An 18,089-nucleotide genomic window follows, 5' to 3' on the forward strand; every position below is an offset into this window, starting at 1 on the left:
CAGAAAGACACATGGGATTTACAACACACTTTGAACTTCACTCAGCCATCCCCCACCGCGAAGCCCATGTTCTCACGGTTCTTTGGCTGTATGCTACGTTGTCGCCTATCAAGGTGGTAGTGTAGAGTTACCGACAAGACAATAACTTTTGTGTCTCGGGCTGGTTACACACAAAACCCGTTGTTTCACTAACACACTCTATCAATGGGTGTCAAGCAAAGACGCTCGACTTGTTATGCCGAAAGAGATACAATAGGTTGGCTTCAACTGGTGTCCTGTAAAAATCTTCTGATGTTTGAACACGACGAAGTTTATGTGGTAGACATGGTCGCCGACTTGCATTCATCCATTTCAATTGAAAATCTGTGACGGAGTTAACCCTCAGTTTCAACCGAACTGCTTCATCATGGTTGCACGCATTGGCATCTACCTATATAAGCCCTATATCTTCTAACCGCTATAGAATATGGCTATTTCCACCATATCCTACAATTATCTGCCCGTACGTGTTAACTTGGTCTTTCTGAACCGTTATGCATAATCCCAATATTTACACAGGTCCGCCTCTTATCGACCACCCATCCATTGCCCATATTGTACATCTAGCAAAGTGACCTCATCACACCATACACATCTCGCATGGTAATCACAGCATCCCCTTCTCAACCTCATCCTTCCTCTCCTCCCACAGCGTCTTCCCCGTGCACGAGCAGACCGTCTTATCGTTGTCCCACACGCCCGCACTCCTCGCAATCACGCCCACCACCGTGTTCTCGTCGTTCTCCAACGTACTTCCCGCGCTCTCATCCACCGACACCGGCGCGACAGCAAACGCGTGCCCAATCACCTCCCAAATCTGGAACGGGTGGCTGAGGAACACGCTCCCGTGTCCGTCCTTGTTGATCTCCACCGTTCCCAATACGCCGCGCGGGGCGTTAGGGTCTCCAGAGATCTGCGCCTTGGTGTCGGCCGTCAGCGTAGCAGTGCCGGACCACACCGGGCCGGCCGACTCGACACCCCGCGCAAGATCGCCGAACTCGCGGATCGTGGCGCGGTAAGTACCCGGCGCGATGCCGCGCAGCGTGAGGTCGACGAGCGTGGTCGAGTTGTTCACCTGCACCATGCGCGCCAGGCCGCGGACCATGCGGTCCGAGGCTCCCGGGGCGGGCGTAATCTTGTCTAGGGTGGGCTTGTGGTAAGTCTCGAGGATGCTGACGGCCGCGCCTTGAGAGTCGCCGGAACCGCGCAGGATGGCGTCACGGCCCGTGGACTGGATGGCGTTGACAATGGCGGAAGGCGCGGCCGTGCCTCCTATCGTGAGCAGCTGGTCCTTCAGGTTGGCCTCCACTTTGTTGATTCCGGGGAGCTTGTAGAGTGCACCGGAGACGTCGTTCACGCAGCTTTCGCAGTGCATGGGCACGGCGAAGAGAGTCTGTGAAACGGGTTAGTATGATGTGTCTCTGGAAGTTGATTAAGGTGAGTCAGATATGTGAGACAGGCTTGGACCCTTTATTTAAGAAAAGGAAAGGTCTGGACCGAGACTCATATGTAGACATATATGAAAACGAGGGTGTAGAAGGGTATAAACAAACCTTAAAGGGGGTTGTGATGGAAGCCATGTTGCCGGCTATCTTCGGGATTGATGATTTGGGAGCAGCCGGGGATGACTGTGACTGAAAATAGTTCCTATGTTGTTGGCGTTGTTGCCAAAGGTATGCGCCTCCAAAACCTGCTAAAGCTAGACTAGGAATACTTATGATTTGTCTGGCAGTGTACGGTGGCATCGGTTTCAGGCACTAAGAGGTAGCAAAGGCAATACTGAGGACAGTATAGAAGTGGTGGTGTGAGAACCAACACCAACGAGAGACGATGGATTTGTATAGAAGGCGATGGAGGAGAGCCCCACGTTCGGCGAAGGAGGGGACGATTAGGTACAATTAATAACGTTTTGGCTCCAGTCTACGGATGCTTAAGAGACAGGGTAAATGCGACTCTTGTGCTGAGATTCCTCATTGTTTCTCGACAAGAGAGTGCATGAAGTCACCTCACTGGAGTACGAAATGTCGTTTTCCCATCTTCACTGTAAGACGGCAGGAAGGAAGATGTCGGCCTGCCAAAATGTTGATTTCAAAGCGACGGCATCTCCCCGGGACCACTTTTTGCGGGCGACCAACTGGGGCTCCGCTGTGTCCGGTTCCTCGATCGGCCCAAGCCAGGGCAATCCTGCTCCCCGAAAGTGCAGTGTGTGATATGTACCGGGAAAGGTAGTGCAGGCTTTGGTACATGGAACCGCATCAGTAAAAGAGAGTTCCAAGTGCGCCGAGTTGGTGTTTGTTAGTGCTTTTCTCAATTACACACTAAGACTAGCGGACCACCGTAGCCACCCCGCCAACCGCCAGCGGGCCGTCGTGCCCCAATAGTACGTGGAAATTTTCCGGCAAGAAAAGTGATCGCAGCTTTTGGGCTTGGCAGGCTCTGCTGCTGCCCTTCTGCAGGAGCTCCATTCTGCTTCCCGTGATACCGGACCACATTTGATACCCGTTCGCCGCGACAAGCCCCGGACTTTCTTGCGCCTGCCGAACCCGCCGTCTCGAACACTCCGGAGCCCGCCCGATCCCGTGTCATTCAATTGGCCCGGACGATAACACATAGAGGTTCACTTACCACCAGTCGATGAGGGACTCGTTCCCACTGGTTTTCATACCTGCCTTCTCCACCTTAAACCTCTTGTGAACACCATATACGACCTACATCACCACCGCGCAACACCGTCAACATGTCGCAAACAGTCGGAGCTGTAAGTTTCTTCCTGTTCGGACACAACTGCCCCATACTGTTGTTGTGTTTCTTACACCCTTGACACTTGCTCGCCCTCCCGCCACCATCACCACCACCACTACCCGTAACTAACCACCGCCATCTTGCGACGAACGTGTAGACCCGACTAGCCTACTCCCGTGTCTGGCACCACATCTCCGCCGTTACCCCTCACCCCACCCTCTCGACCATCAAGGCTCCTCCCGAGGCCATCACTCCCCCTTCTCTCGGCCGCCTCGCCTCGCGCATCGCCACCATCCTGATGGGCAAGCACAAGCCGATCTGGGATCCCTCCACCGACTGCGGCGACTACGTGGTGGTGACCAACTGCGCGGGTTTGTACACGACGGGCCACAAGAAGTGGCGCAAGACGTACTACCGCCACAACACCCGGCCCGGTTCGCTACAGGCCATCACCATGGATGCGCTGATGGAGAAGCACGGCGGCGCCGAGGTGCTGCGCAAGGCCGTCAGCGGCATGCTTCCCAAGAACAGGCTGCGCGACAAGAGACTGGCGAGACTCAAGGCGTTTGAGGGTGATGCGCACCCGTACAAGGAGAACTTGGTGCGGTTTGGCGGTAAGGTGGTGGGCGCTCCAGGTTGGGAGGAGGCTGTCAAGGCTATCCGGGAGGCGGACATGGAGAGGTTATGAGCGACCCATGAGAGGAGGGGGCTTTGAGGTGTGAAGGTCTATTCAAAGGCACTGGAGCTGGCTATCTACTCATGGGGGAGTGTCAGAGAAACGGGAGAGAAAGAGATGTAGGGACGAATCTACATCGAGCCGTTACGAACCATCTAGCCGACGAGGACTGAGGACTCTGTCAACTGTGAGGAAGATTGTGTGGACAACTACCTCGTTGGGGCGAGAAATCTCTCTCGTGTGTTATTGTTTAGGTTACAGCCCACTCGGCCGTGTAATTCACGGGCAATGCCGCCAGTGTCAGTCTGTATATTACATGGGAAGCCGGTTCGTGAGCCCAGCGCGCAACGGACAGTGTACGAACTTGGGTTAGAAAAAGGGGGCCTCTCATTGTACAAATATATCACTCAACAAGATACCATGATTACGACTCATGAGAGCCGTTTGGACCCCTTGATCGTTTAATGATCTGAAGGGCGACGAACAGATCCTCATGTCCATCAAGCTGAAGGCCCGCGAAGCTCAAAAGTCAGCCTCACCAATATCACGGCATATTTTTTTCACGTGGTATTCCAAGAATGCAGCTGGCAGTGCTTTTCGGGTGCTTGCTTGTTCATAAGAGGAAGTTTATTTGGTTACCCCTGAAAATTAGCCCCGGTCAAGATGTCCATAGCCTCCGTCTTATGATGATCCGTTGCATCAAGGTATCATCATCTTTCCACCTTCAAAATGTACGCCTGCCCGCCAACCAACCCCTCGCAACGTGAGGGGGAATGCAAAAAAATGGTGATATCATAGAAGAAAGTCAAAGAAACATGTGTGACGTTTTAAAAACAAAGTTCAACAGTCCTACGAGCGAGAGACCTCGCATTTGATGAGACCGTTGGGACCAGACTGGGGAGCGTACACCTCGGCGTCCTTGCCGGTGTTCTGGAGACCCTTGTGCCAACTGAGATCTGTTTTTTGGGTGTTAGTGTCAATTTATCTGGACCTGTTTTTTGGTGGATTTGCAAAAGTGGTACTCACCAACTTCAAAGTAGTGCTTGTTGGGTAGCGAATAGTTGGTCTTCTCCGTCTCGGGCACCACATCCAAGATCTGCTCGCACATCTTGTACATGGTGTTCTGTACCGACGCCGACTCGTCTTCCGCAAACGTCTTGAGCGTGATGTTACGGGCAGCCTCCCACGCAGCGTCGAAGCGCTCAACACCGTCCTGAACAGCCGCCAGGTTGGCAAACTTCTTCCAAGTCCATCCGGCGTCCACGTCGGTGGAGAGAATGCGGTCCCACGTCTCCTTGAGGGTCGTGAACTCGTCACGGACGAAGCCGTGAAAGGCGGATCCAGTGCTCTTGAGCACCTGGAGGCCGACGATGCCGCTCTTGATGGTGATGCCGTCCCGAGTGACAGTGGCCTCGACGTTGCGGGTCTCCTGGCCGTCGCGCAGGAAGCTGTGGGGGTGGGGCTGGCCGTCAATGACCATGCGCGTCCAGCGGTGGACGGTCACGTCGATGTGGGCGGCGTTGATGTGGGCATACTTGTCGAGAAAGTGCTGGCCTAGGATACTGGCGTACAGCTCGGGAGGGTTGACAGGGTGCTCCTTGGCCTTGATGTAGATGGTGTTCTTGATGGAGTCGGTAGCGACAATAACGCTGTTATCGGCCTGGGTATACGAGGTGTCGATCTCGCCCTCGAGAAGGCAGCAGACGGTCATCTCGGTGACCGACTGCTGGCCAGTCTTCTCATCCTTGTGGACCTTGTAGACGCGGACATTGTCCTTGCCATAGCGGGCAGCAGAAAGGCGGGCCATCGTGTCGTTGATCGTGGTTTTTTTATGGCTTATGTTGAAGCTTGTAGACTGGAGAGGGGACCACGGCTCGGAGTTGATAAGAACGGTGCGGGGATGATGAGATCCGGGAATGAAAACAAAGATGGACGCTTTGGATATGCAATGACGACGAGCGTTGAGAGGAATTTGGGGCAAGCAAGTCTGGCAAGCAAAGCTAGATTAAGCTTATGCGGCGTTGTGGATATCGTCTGTAGCTGAAGAGTAGCTGGATGTAGAGAGATGGGACAGAGAACAAGAAGGAGAAGGAATCTTCACTTGAGACTGGGTTGAGGACAGGAGCTTTGAAGAATTATATACCAACTTGGAAGCTTCATCTGTCTGCAAGTGTCATCGCAGACAGGCGACTTCCCCCTTCCCACCACCTCCTACCTCATCGCCCCCCTTGACCGAGCGTTCCATGTGGTAACGCAGCTTGGGAACGGTGAATAACGTCCGATAACGAAATGGTTACAAGGACATATCGGAATGCGCCTTGGAGCGCAGCAGAGCACCAGGACAGTGGCGCGCGGGTGCGCGGCCTTCCGCCCCGTGCCCCATGTCCGGGAAGACAAAGACGTTCCCGCGGCGGTTCCTGGTGGCCCATCCACATCCAGATGTGTTGGTTTGACGGTAAGGAACGGTTAGCTTGCCCTCCTGTCTGTGGGGAAATCAAGTAACGTCGAGCTCCTCAGATGGGGTGGACCCTCCGGAGTCCGCCGAATGCCACGGGATTTGCATCCCAGAAGGCCCGCTGACGGCCCCTACGAGCTTACGGCCGCAGGAGCACTTCTGTTCCTGTTTGGACCCTTCTCTGCGCCGCCCAGGGAAGTTTGGCGTTGTCATCAGGTGCTGGATTTTCGAAGGCAGAATTGCTCTGGCTTTTATACTTCGGTTTCTTTTGCGGTCCTCTTGCCGTATCACCAACGGCCACAGCTCTTGTCGGTTCATACCATGAGATTACGTCCTTTTGCTCGCAACTGGATCTCAAGGTACACCCATGTGGAGATTGTTCAAATGTCGTTCAACAATGTTTGCATCAACCCGTTAACGAGAGAGGGTTGCACGGCGTTGAAAGTCTGCGGGGTCGGACCGCCGCAACGCCACAGACGGAGACTCGATTGACATCGTACGACGGCATGGCCCGAGCGCTATGTTTCCCGTCGCTGTCAACAGCATCATCATCATACTATAGGTACTATCTATCGGCATATTGATAGTTCTTATCAGAGCCTTATCACTTACACTATGTGTAAGATCTGCTCCTTTGGTTGCGATATTTTGTCAGTTCTCTGCTAGAATTCTGGGATTCTAGTCAATAGTTCACAGTCGTTTGGTAGGAGAGGCTGGTTAACAAAGCCATCGATATCCAGACCATTCAAGAAAGAGAGCGGGTATATGGAGTTTGGGTTTCACTAAAGGCTTACCATGTACTCTGTCTCAGGTAACCAGAACCAATGGCTGATTTATCCTCCAACCTTGGAAGGTTGGAATATCAAGTCACGGTTTGAGGTCTTGGTCATATCAAATTTGGATCAGCTGCCAAGGATCGACTGTAACTTTACTATACAGTCCATCATTTCCCTTGGTTGAAATCTTCACCTTCCCAATGTATTGACCAGAGCTCTTACTCCCTGAAACTTTCCAAGCTTGATGACCCGTTTGCAGACGTCAGATTTCTGTTTGTTCATAGAGTGGATGGACGCAGCTTGAGCATTTCTATCTCCTCTGTGATCTTTCAAGAGAAGGTATCCTCATCCGAAGAGGCAAGCGCCCACATAACCCTGAGACCATATGATGGAAGAACAGCAATGCTATGGACTTTCAGACACCAAAGCCAGAACGTAGCACGAGGTATGGGCAGGGATGTGGAAAATCCTAGCAAGACATAGCCAGCAGGTATACTTACATATGAGAGTCCGTCCAGTATATTGTAATGGACTGAGAAAAAGCACAAAGAGGACTGGAAGAAGCCATGGCGTAAAATACCCCTTTTGGGTTAACAGGGCCTGTCAGGGTTATAGGCGTGGAAACTGGGCTTGAGTGGGGGCTCAATTGTTAAGTGGGATCCATCTCCAGGTCCACAGCAGTGCACCGACCAGTGTGTATGCCCTGACCGAACATCCAGGACATCGATCCATCCTATTGCAATGACGGCGGTACCCCCGTTGTGATTGTGCGAGAGTGCAGTGCAGTGTACAGTCAAGATACAGCCGCATTACAGTATCATATTCCGAAAGGTACCACTTTGGCTACCTGCGTGCGACTACAGCCATCATACCCAACCCCTCAAGGGCGACGAACGGCTTTACTAAACGACGCCAGCACATCCCGACGACGGGAGGCGCATGCGACCCCGCTCATCTACCGCGTTCCTCTAGTACCTTTGACGTTCAGTTGACAACCTGGGAATAGCAACACCTGCAATTGTCCGCCAGCATGACAGACGCGGAGTAGCAAACTGATAGCCTAACATAACCCGCGGAGACCGAGACAAGAAGACCTCATCTGACTACGAGAGCGACAAGACGAAACACCAGCCTCTCCGGCCGGCGCCCAGGTGGTAACCAAACCACAACTCCTGTTCCCCTCGAGAACGCCGCCGGGAATCGATGCGCAACAGGACACACAGGGCTCCCCCTCGACTGGCGAATCCGAGTCTGAAAATCCAAATCGAATGCCTGTGACGATAGCGAGCCCGGAAGCGGAAGCGTCCTGCGTGGAGGACAAATGGCTGGGCCATCCACCATGTTGAACGCATCAGCAAACCCCCAGAACGCCAGATCCTACTCGTCGCAACAGCCCGGAACCTCGCAGACTTCCCGAGTGAGCTTCGATCGCGATGGCGTGCAACCCCCGGGTCCCGCCCAGCCCCAGAATGGCGGTCGGAACCTCGCCGCGTCCGCCGTGAGCTTTGCCCCGCGCGGTACCGCTCTCAACCCGTCGCCCATGCCAGGTAGCTTCAGTTCGGACCTGCGAAGCCAGCTGAACCTCACCCGTACTGGGTCTCGCCCCGAAATGTATGCCCTCGAGAAGCTGGACGAAAATGCGGACGAGACGCATGACCAACCCCTGTCGCAGTTACGGGAGGAGTTGAACCGCGAGATGAAGATCAAGGAGGGGAGCGAGAATATGTTGGAGGCTCTGAATACCAAAAAGCCAAAGCAGGCGAAAGAACAGCGAGCGAGGATCGAGGCCGAGCTGAACTCTTCCACTCAAAAGATCAAGGAATTGCGTCGCAAGATCACGGCTGCCCAAACCACCAAAGCAACACCGACGACTCCCGTCAGGTCCAGAACCACTGCCTTTCTTCAGGATTCGAATGGTATGCGCTCCCCGCCGAGTGCTTCAAGGAGCGGCGCCGGTTCTGATTTTGACGAGCCGACCGAGTCTCCCACGTACGCCCTTACCGAGCTCCTACAGGCCCTCGAGGTCGATGGCATGACACCGGACTACTATGTTTCGAGGGCAAACAGTTTGGTGGATCTCTTCAAGCGTCATCCAACTCTCAAATACGACTTGGTGTGGTCCATTTTTGGCCTTCGCATGCAGGTCATGCTGATGAGCGAAAGTCGCGAAGTCGTTGCTGCAGGCTACAGGATGATACGATACGCCATTTCTGATATAGCGTCTCTCAGGAGAATTCGTGCCCTGAATACGGATTACCTGGTTACATGGTGCGTTCACTTCTGTCAGTGTCCATCTCAGTCCAAGACTAACCAAATTCCCCCAGGTCCTTGATCAAAGACCGTAAATCGGACGTCGAGCGTGAGCAGGCTCTCAAGTTTGTTCGCGCCTTTCTCGATGTCAAAGACGGCGTCAAGGAGATCTCGAGAGCAGTCGTCCGAACCATCGCTGCGATAGCTGAGGAGCCTGATGAGCGGCTACGGCCAATCTGCATAGAGACTCTGGCCGAGATTCTTATCCGCGATCCTGCCCTGCTCATATCTGCTGGAGGACTGGCGCCACTGCGCGACGCCTTAGCTGACGGATCATACAAGGCCTCGGAGAGTTTGACAAGTGCTTTCCTTTACCTCCTGGATGCGCCACAACGACGCAAATACCTTTGCGCCGGTAACGAGTTGGAAATCCTATTCACCGCGTTCACCGACGACCTCTCAACCAACGAACGCATTCTCAAGCAGAACTCTAGGGCTGTGGCATCGGCACTTAAGACATGGTCTGGGCTGATGACTTTGTCCATGTACAACTTTCGTGCCATCAAGTCCATGATTCACAGCATGGTCGTGAACACAGGACCAATACGAGAGACCATCCTCGATCTCCTCTACTCGTTGTTCCGTATCAAGTCCCCGGCGTGGGCTACCTCTTTTCTGGCCGGTAGGCGACTCACCACTTACGGTAGAGTTACGAATCTCAGGTCTACGTCCACCAAAGGATCACATGGCGACTTTGATGATGATGGTGGCGAACAGGATTTTGCTGAGCACTATACCGCACTATTGCTGGCCATCTTCGTCAAGTCTGGCGTGGTACAGGGCCTCCTAAGGCTGACCCAAGAACTTGACAATCCGCCTGTCAAGCGGAAGGCAACCCTGCTTATAGGAGAGGTTCTCAAACTCGCAAGCCGTCTTCTCCCACCGTCTGTGAGTAGCAGTCTGCAGATGCTGCCAGAACTGTTCAGCGCTGCCGCCAATCTTAAAGACGAGAAACATTTTATTGCCTCTGGAGTAGTATATCAAATAAGCAGCGTCAGCAAGACGCTCTACAGATCATCGCCAACAACATTCACCCCTTCGGTGGTACCATCGAGCAACTCTTTGGATCTGGGGATACTGGATGACCATCCCAAAAGCAACTCCGCCATCACATTTGATGATGCGACATTCCGACAGCTACTCGTTGATTCACACGTCCTAAGCAGCTCCAACTATGCCAAATGGAATTGGGACATAATATTGAGGGTAATCGAAGGGCCCCTGACAAGTGGAAAGCGGCTCGAAGAGGCCATAAAAGCATCCAAATTCATAAAGCGTATTATGAGCTTCTACCGCCCGTTCAAATACCGGTTCTCGGAGGTCAAGAGCACAAGAAACACGCAAAAGTACGTCAGAGTGGGATGCTCTCTCATGCATACTCTGTTACAAAGCCCCGAGGGCTGCAAATATCTCTCGGATAACAAACTTCTCAGGCAGATTGCTGAATGTCTGGCACAATGCGACCCAACAAGCGGGTTAACAGCACAATATCCAATGTTTGCTCGGGATCGTCTCACAGATACTCTGTGCGGAGGTTACTTTCCCATGCTCGGTATCCTTACCGGGGACCAGAAGGGCATTCAGATGCTCGATAGGTGGCGTATCTTCAACATGATGTATCGCATTGTTGACCTGAAACAACGCCCCGACATCATCAAGCTGATGCTTGCAAACTTCGACTACTCTTTACATGGCCACCCACGAGTACTCCTTTCCAAGGCCCTAACGGCTGGGACGAAGGACATCCGGATCGACGCCACAAATGCCTTGCGCAAGTATGCCACGCGGCCAAGGATATCAACGCAGGGCCAGGAACCAAGTGACTCCAAATGGGCCATTCAGCTCCTGGTAACTCAGCTGTATGACCCAGACATTGAAGTCTGTGCCACGGCTGTGAAAATTCTTGAGAAGGCCTGTAACACCAAGAACAATCTCGAGTACATCGTCGAGTGTCGACCAGCGTTAGATCATCTAGGAGAGATAGGGGCTCCCCTTCTGTTGCGCTTTCTTTCGACCTCGATCGGCTACCACTATCTTGACGGCCTAGACTACATCAGCAACGAAATGGATGACTGGTTTCTTGGCCGCAACGATTCATACGTCAGCGTCATCGAGGCAAGCCTTGCCCGTTCCTTCCTAGAACACCAAGACGACCATACCAACCGCATCAGTGTCTTCGATGACGAGCAAGAAATCGAGGCGGACAGTCATGTTCCTCCACATTTCTACCGCGAGCTCACCCGAACACAAGAAGGCTGCAAGCTTCTGAGGGAAAAGGGACACTTTGACGAATTCGCGGCAACAATCCGCGAGTACGGTATGCAGTCAGATGATCCAGAGATGATCGTCAAGGTCAAGGGCTGTCTGTGGGCGGTGGGCAATGTTGGTTCCATGGAGCTCGGCGCGCCATTCCTGGAGTCCTGCGACGTCGTAGAACAGATTGTTCATATTGCCCAGAACCACGAGGTGATGAGTCTTCGTGGCACGGCATTTTTTGTCCTCGGTCTCATCTCGCGTTCCGTCCACGGCCTAGAAATCCTCCTCGAGAACGGATGGGACGCCAACACCAACGTTCTCGGTAACTCACTAGGCTTCTGTATCCCCTCCGACCTCTCCAAACTCTTTTCTCTTAAACCGTGGCAATACATCCCCGTAACGGCCATCCAGCTGCCCGACAGTCAAAAGACCGAGACCACCAAGCTTCCCGCCATCCCCTCTCGCCCGCGCTCACAGAGCTTAATCAACGCTATCAAGGAAGAAGAGGAGGAGAAGCAAAAGGCGGCGGCGGCAGCGACGCAAATGAGCTCCAAACCCGACAACAGCACCGCCACCCAGTCAGCAGGCAACCCACCGCCGGCCGAAGATTTGGCTCCCAGGAATGAACTCGATCCGGACCCGACGAACCAGCGCATCCTCGAGCTCATCATCGACCTGGCCAACATGGTCCTCTATCGCCGCTCGCGCGCCGAGCTCCTGCAGATCAAAGCCACCAAGAAGGCTGCCGGCTTCAACCAGCCGCAGCTCTTCAGGAAGGTCATGAGCCTGCTCGAGTGCCACCACTACCGCCTGCAAGACCGGAGCATGATTGTCGGGTTATTCGATAAGTCTGTGATGCGAGTAGTAATCTTCGAGGAAGGTCAGACAACAAGCGGGGAGAGTGAGATGGAAATGGACATGGAAGAGGACGAGGACGGTGACGAAGACGAGGATTATGGTGATGCGACCATGTCGGCTGCAGGGACGAATTCCGTGAGGGAGGAGGTCGAAGAAGACGAAGTCCAAGTCCGAGATGGGCGGCGACAAGAGAGTTCCGATGACATTAGGATGGGGATGAGTGAAGACGAGGAGGAGGAGGATGATGAAGAGGATAAGTCGTCCTCTCCCGCCCTCAAAGAGCGAGATCTCCACCGTCGCGGTGGTCAGCACGGTCATCTCCACCATGGCGGGCTGGAAGAAGCAAGAAGGAGGTATGCCATGAACCCGCCACCACGTGGTGTCGTCGGTGTACAACAGGTCGGCGGAATCAGCGGTGGCGGCGGCGCTGTTGTTGGAAGCTTTGGGAGCTCGATAGGTGGCTCAGGCTCGGTCTCAGGCTCGGTGGACGAGCAACAGAGGACAGAACGACAAAGGAGTATAAGTGACCCGGCGGACTTGGAGAGGCATTCCATGATCAGAGGGCCGTTTAGGTAGCGTGGCGGCTGTAAGGCGGTGATCGCGGTGGGTGGATGCTTTTTTGTTCCAGAGTTGGTGTCGTTTTTTTTTTTTTTTTTTTTTCAGGATATATAACCCTTCGGCGGTCGCGCGAGCATTGGAAGGAGGTCGGTCGGTCGGTCGGTCGGTCGGGCTGGACTGGGCAGGCAGGCAGTCAGGCGTAGAGGATATGTAATATTCTCAATGTCTTCTCGATCCCGTTGGTGTTCATCTTGGCTGTCTATATACAAAGCTAGCTAGATGGACGATATACAGAAGAAATGGGGGCATGTGAGCGGATGAGGTGTCAGCGGTCGGTTGGTCGGTCGCTTGGTTGGTTGGTGTTTGTAGAGCGGATGGAGCATATATGGATGGGGTTCCTACACTACATAGCGAAGCTGTGATCTCTTTTTTCAAGGTGACGCGTTTTCTAATCTGGATTTTGTCTTCTCTCTTGCATCATGACTTCATCTGAGTGCGACATTAGTGGCGTTCTTGTTTTTTTCTCGTTGCGATGGGCTGGTCGGTGAGTTGATTCTCTTCTGCTATGTATGCGTATGTGGGCGAGGCAATATGGCTTTTTGCAGGATGGACATCTAGGATGAGGTTGGTATGACAAACTCGGCGTCATCCCTTTTAAGTCTTCCATGTTCAGACAGAGAATAGAACAAGCTTCTTCGGGCGTGGTGGGCGTGTGGGCGGCCCTCTTATGGTAGTTGTTGCATGTTTTCTGACTTGTTCAGCGGTCCGGTGACTTTCTGGGCTGGGTTTACAGCATGAGGCAGGTGAGATTGGTGAAGGGCAGGCAGTCTCACGGGCCTCGCACCTTGAGCTCCCTAAGTCTGATATCCCCTCAGTCACACAAGTCGAAATCCGGATCACCTCTATAACTCTTCAAGAAATGATGGAAAGGGTAAGCATCGCGTTTCTCTGGTATGAGCTCGCACTGTTTACTGTCTCTCGACATCCCACACGGTACTGATTAAAGAAATGGGACCCTGAGATTTGTCAAAACGAAGTGATTTTCTCTCTTTCTAATCGCACACTGCCGAGCTAGATGACCTAAGCTGACTAAGGTATCAATGGGAGGAGGATTATAGCGGTAGTGTTGGTTGGTGGTTGATAGTTAGAGTACAGAGGAGAAAGTAGGAAGAAGTAAAAGGGATTTGCCCTTCTTTTGCCAAAGCCAAAGCTTTTTGCAAGATCAGAAGAGGTAAAGCGGTTCCAGAACTGATCCGGTTTCCCAAGTCTTCTTCCCAAACACAAGGTTGCGGATGCTGGCGTGCGTGCGTGCGTGTATGTTGTGTCAGATTACACTGTACATTGCTGTTGTATGTTGTTTCCCTTCTCCTTTCCACATTGATTGGTGTGCTCTCCCTCTCCTCTGCTATCCTCTCTCCTCTCTACCTTTCCCAAGTCCTCCTTTGAACATCCTCGCCTCTTAGATATCGCCATAGCTCGGTTTGATTCGGCGCTTTGGTTGTTTCCCTCCTCTTCCTGCTCCCCGTTTCGGTCCATGTCCGCGTCTCCTTGCCTTTTCTTAGCAAAGCAGGGTCATGACATGAGCTAGGAAGAGTTGTTGCAAAGTACCGATCCCCCAAAAAAGCCAGATGATGATAATTGAGTATAAGACAGACCGCAAACTGCGTGACAACAACCTCGTTCAAACGTGCCTTCACCACTTGATAATCCCCATTCACCCAACCATCACCCCCTGTTTTACCCCTTTCCCACAACACCCCAAGCCGGTAGCTGTTCTCCTCGTAGAGAGCTAAAAAGGACAAAAAGCCCATTTGGGCCGTGATATGACGTATAACAGGTCATATAGCAGCAGACAGGATCAACTCAAACCCGCTGTAGCCCGCACCCGGTACGCCAAGTATGAGGTTAGGCCATTAACCTACACTTTTGATGCGAGTAAGAAAACATAAATGCATAATAATAAAATGACTGGGAAGACCATTCTCTTCCCGCGTGTACGTTGTTGCAAAGAATCCCTAGACCAGACAGGTTCGGGCGAGGCAATTGGGGAGAAAAAAAGCAGAAAAAAAAATACAAAAATAGGTAGACCGTTAGGTATTCGAGGACAGAAGCCAAAAAAAACCGGTATTCCATTTTGACCTCCCTGCACCCACACCAGCCTAACAGCCCGCAATCTCCAACCCCCTTTATGACGCCGATTGTGTAGTACGTGATAGCCGTGCTATGCCAATGTAAAATGTGAACCCTGTCGCTCTGGTACTGACAGAGTGCGAGCAAACGGCAGAATAGCAAGGGTGATGAGACATGAAGAGAAGGGAAATCGTAAAAGACATGATGAGTGCTCAAACCCTCTAATAAGGGGAGCTCGATCATAACAGTCATTTTTAACCACTCTTTCAGTTCTACAAGAGAACAAAGGGTGTGAAGCGTGTATCGTCATCATCACTCCTCGTTATCGCTCTGGGCTGCAAATAGATTGGCCTTCGATCGGCGTTCTTCTTGCTGTTGTCGCGGCTCTTCGTTATTCACGGTCGGTTGTGATGGCGTACTGTGTCGGGCTCGAGGGGCGGGGTTGCCTGGGGTGACCGACTGAGGACCGGCGTGCGTCTGATGTGATGACGGTCCTTCGCACTACGTAGAAACCATCATTTGATTCATAGCCAGGCGGCCTGTGTCGTCGTCCATCATGGGCAGGCCGTCCATCGGGTTGCCGCGCTGCTCCATGGCGTTCATTCGAGCTTCCATACTGTTCAACCGAGTGTCAACAATGTGGCCGCCGCTCATACCACCGTTCGTCATGGGCCCATTACCAAGATTTCCGCCTCCCATATTAGCCGTAGGCATGCTCGGGGTGCCCATCGAGGGCACGCCGTTGCCGCCAAGCATCGATGGGCGGCCACTTTCAATCGCGTCAAGTCGCTTCTCCATGTTGTCGATTCGCGCCAGAATGGTAGAGACATTGGCCTCTAGCCTCTGAAAGCTCGTAGTCTGATCGTGCTGCAACCGGTCAATTTTGTTGGTGATGCTGCGGATGCTTTGTGCGATGGGGGTGTTTTCCTGTCCTGGCACAGCGGCGGGTATACGCGGCTCATGATTGTGACGAGCCTCCTGAACTGCGAATCGCCACTGGTTGCCGAGATTGACTTCACAAACCGCCTTCGCGCGCCAGGGGCAGTCAACCTTGCGAGTGCTGGGGTTGCGCTTCTTCGCGGTGCTGCTGTACTTGACGCCGCCGCGGTCACATACGAGGTCGTAACGCGTCGGTTTGCCCTCACGATAGTTGCTGGCACGCAGCTTGACAACTCCGTAACCCTGATCCTTGGCAACCTTTTGAACCGAGGCCAGCAAATCCTCAAAGGTGCGATAGATACCCTCAGGTGGCGGGGCCAACGCGGGCGCGGGTGAAGGGGGGGGCATTGTGGACTGCGCGGTCGAGTTCGTCACGGGTTGCGTCCACCCGGACAGGTTGTTGTAGCCGGCGCTGGAGGTGGCCACGGTGACAGGGGAAGGGGATGAGTCGTTGGGAGCGGAGTGGTTGGGGTACGTGTTGAAATTGACGCGATCCGTAGTACTCGACGGGGCAACAGACGTACGCTGCTGCTGTTGCTGCTGTTGGGCCTGTTGGGCCTGCTGCTGCTGCTGTACCTGTTGTTGTTGCTGCTGCTGCTGCTGTTGCTGTTGCTGTGCGTGGTGCTGAAGCTGGAGCTGCTGATGCTGGGAACGCTGCTGATGGTGTTGCTGATGGCTGGCACCGTTATCGCCGGTCAGGTTGCTGAGCGAGGTGAGGCCGGAGTTGTCGGGCTGCGGGGCGGGGGCGAGAGACGACGAAGGCGGATCGGGGTACTGTTGGTGTTGAGGAGCGTTGTAGCCGTTCATCAAGCCGTCAGGGTCGGCCGGGACCTGGTGGGATCTGGTGTCGAGCTGTTGCGATGCAAAGGTGGGAGGTTGAGCCGACACCGTGTCGGGGTGGGCGCGCACGGCCTGCGGATGCTGGTGCTGGTGCTGGTGCTGCACCTGGACCTGCTGGTGATGGGCTTGGTGTGGGTGAGCACCGGGGTGTGGCTGCTGGACCTGGTGGGTTTGGTGGGCGTGCTGCGAGTGCTGAGGGACACCGTGCTGTACAGTGTGCTGGTGCTGGCTCTGGACGGGGTGCTGGCCCCAACCTTGGCTCACCGGGACTACTCCAGGGCCCTGTGCGGCAGCAGCAGCGCTGGCACCATTTCCGGCGTCAGGGACGCGGGTCGTGCGAGAGGGGCGCTTGCGCGAGCGTTGTGGCTGGGCGTGGGCTTCCATTGGCGACAGACAGACAGCAGCGACGGGCTGTCTTTTTGTCCAGCACGAGAAGACGAAAAGAAAGTAAGCAGGACGGCTGGTATAGAGGTACGGCACAGGCTATGCGTGACGGGGGGGACGCGAGAGCGAGGGACTGCCGTGGATCTCCGTACAGGTTGTACGCACTGGAACGGAACAGGAAGCAGAGCGCGCGGGCGGGCAGATGGAAAGGACAAGCTGCTGCTGCTGCTGCTGCTGCTGCTGCTGAGTGGTCTGGTGGTGGTGCTAGGTGCAGTGATGAGAGCAATTGAAAGGTTGTTGGTGCTGTCTGTGGTGACCAAGCCAGTCGCAGCCAGTGGAGGGATACTGTGTGCAGTTGGGGTCGTGCTTGGTGCTTGGGGGGGACAGGTCCGTGGTAGGCGAGTGGGCGGGCAGGTGGGATGAGCGACAGGTAAAAGTAGTACTGTGTGTAGCACTCACAGTGGGCAGACTTGGACGATTCCTTGGTTGCGAGACTTGGTTGCAAGACAAGTTGAACTTGGTCGAGACCTAGAGGCAAGGTATGACTTGAGCGAACTGAAGCCAGAACCACTACTTGCAAGATAGACCGCAGCCCGTCTCTTTCTTGGATGCGTCGTCGAGTGCCTCGATTCGATGCCGGGGCCTTTTTGCCTTGCTGGAGATCAACGTCGTGCACTCGGATGAAGGTCGTTCCGTCTCGGACGCTTTTAACGGCCTAGACTTAGCTGTCTGTTTGTGAACCACGCCCCGGTAATGTCTGAAAATTTGATGAGCAAAGTTTGATTGAGAAGAAGGTGGCTTGCCCTCGCTCCTCTTTCCCATGGAAGTTTCCCTCCGGTTATTTGCTAGCACAACAAGGCAACTCCGCGAAAAATTCATCCATATGAGCTTGGGCCACCTCTGGGATCCCACGCAGTGAGAAGGAAACGTTCCCGTACCAACTGCCCGCCCTCCACCACCACGCACTCCTGCCAAACCCACAGCGCGCGCACCCTCTTGGCCTTTTGGCCCCCCCCCGGCAAGCCCAGCCAAATGCATCCAAGCCGGATCACTAGCTCGCTCCAGGCGCAAGGAAAACAAAGCCTGGGCCCGCACACCGGGGCCTTGGTGCTTTGTACCTGTAGAG

The 18,089-nt window shown here is 53.9% G+C and overlaps 6 protein-coding genes across 6 annotated transcripts; 2 read left to right on the forward strand and 4 right to left on the reverse strand.

Moving 5' to 3' along the window:
• Window positions 1-410: 410 nt before the first annotated feature.
• Window positions 411-1,793, reverse strand: NEUTE1DRAFT_80939 (uncharacterized protein; the record flags this gene model as incomplete). The annotated part of the gene is made up of 2 exons (XM_009852231.1): window positions 411-1,432; window positions 1,593-1,793. 2 exons carry the CDS (start codon window positions 1,782-1,784, stop codon window positions 647-649), a joined length of 978 nt encoding a protein of 325 aa, XP_009850533.1.
• A 748-nt stretch (window positions 1,794-2,541) lies between these two features.
• On the forward strand, window positions 2,542-3,955 carry NEUTE1DRAFT_62260 (uncharacterized protein; the record flags this gene model as incomplete). Its single annotated transcript, XM_009852232.1, has 2 exons — window positions 2,542-2,797; window positions 2,939-3,955. 2 exons carry the CDS (start codon window positions 2,777-2,779, stop codon window positions 3,467-3,469), a joined length of 552 nt encoding a protein of 183 aa, XP_009850534.1.
• Window positions 3,956-4,068: 113 nt separating this feature from the next.
• Window positions 4,069-5,611, reverse strand: NEUTE1DRAFT_62263 (uricase; the record flags this gene model as incomplete). Its single annotated transcript, XM_009852233.1, has 2 exons — window positions 4,069-4,413; window positions 4,484-5,611. 2 exons carry the CDS (start codon window positions 5,262-5,264, stop codon window positions 4,307-4,309), a joined length of 888 nt encoding a protein of 295 aa, XP_009850535.1.
• Window positions 5,612-8,027: 2,416 nt separating this feature from the next.
• NEUTE1DRAFT_129366 (uncharacterized protein) lies at window positions 8,028-12,688 on the forward strand (the record flags this gene model as incomplete). The annotated part of the gene is made up of 2 exons (XM_009852234.1): window positions 8,028-8,956; window positions 9,013-12,688. 2 exons carry the CDS (start codon window positions 8,028-8,030, stop codon window positions 12,686-12,688), a joined length of 4,605 nt encoding a protein of 1,534 aa, XP_009850536.1.
• Window positions 12,689-14,356: 1,668 nt separating this feature from the next.
• Window positions 14,357-15,153, reverse strand: NEUTE1DRAFT_116799 (uncharacterized protein; the record flags this gene model as incomplete). Its single annotated transcript, XM_009852235.1, has 1 exon — window positions 14,357-15,153. The coding sequence occupies one exon, from the start codon at window positions 15,050-15,052 to the stop codon at window positions 14,576-14,578; it is 477 nt and encodes a 158-aa protein (XP_009850537.1).
• Window positions 15,154-15,202: 49 nt separating this feature from the next.
• On the reverse strand, window positions 15,203-16,963 carry NEUTE1DRAFT_80950 (uncharacterized protein; the record flags this gene model as incomplete). Its single annotated transcript, XM_009852236.1, has 1 exon — window positions 15,203-16,963. One exon carries the CDS (start codon window positions 16,961-16,963, stop codon window positions 15,302-15,304), a length of 1,662 nt encoding a protein of 553 aa, XP_009850538.1.
• Window positions 16,964-18,089: the final 1,126 nt, after the last annotated feature.

The sequence above is a fragment of the Neurospora tetrasperma genome (genome assembly GCF_000213175.1).
Source record: "Neurospora tetrasperma FGSC 2508 unplaced genomic scaffold NEUTE1scaffold_3, whole genome shotgun sequence".
In the NCBI taxonomy this organism is placed as follows: Eukaryota; Fungi; Ascomycota; class Sordariomycetes; order Sordariales; family Sordariaceae; genus Neurospora; species Neurospora tetrasperma.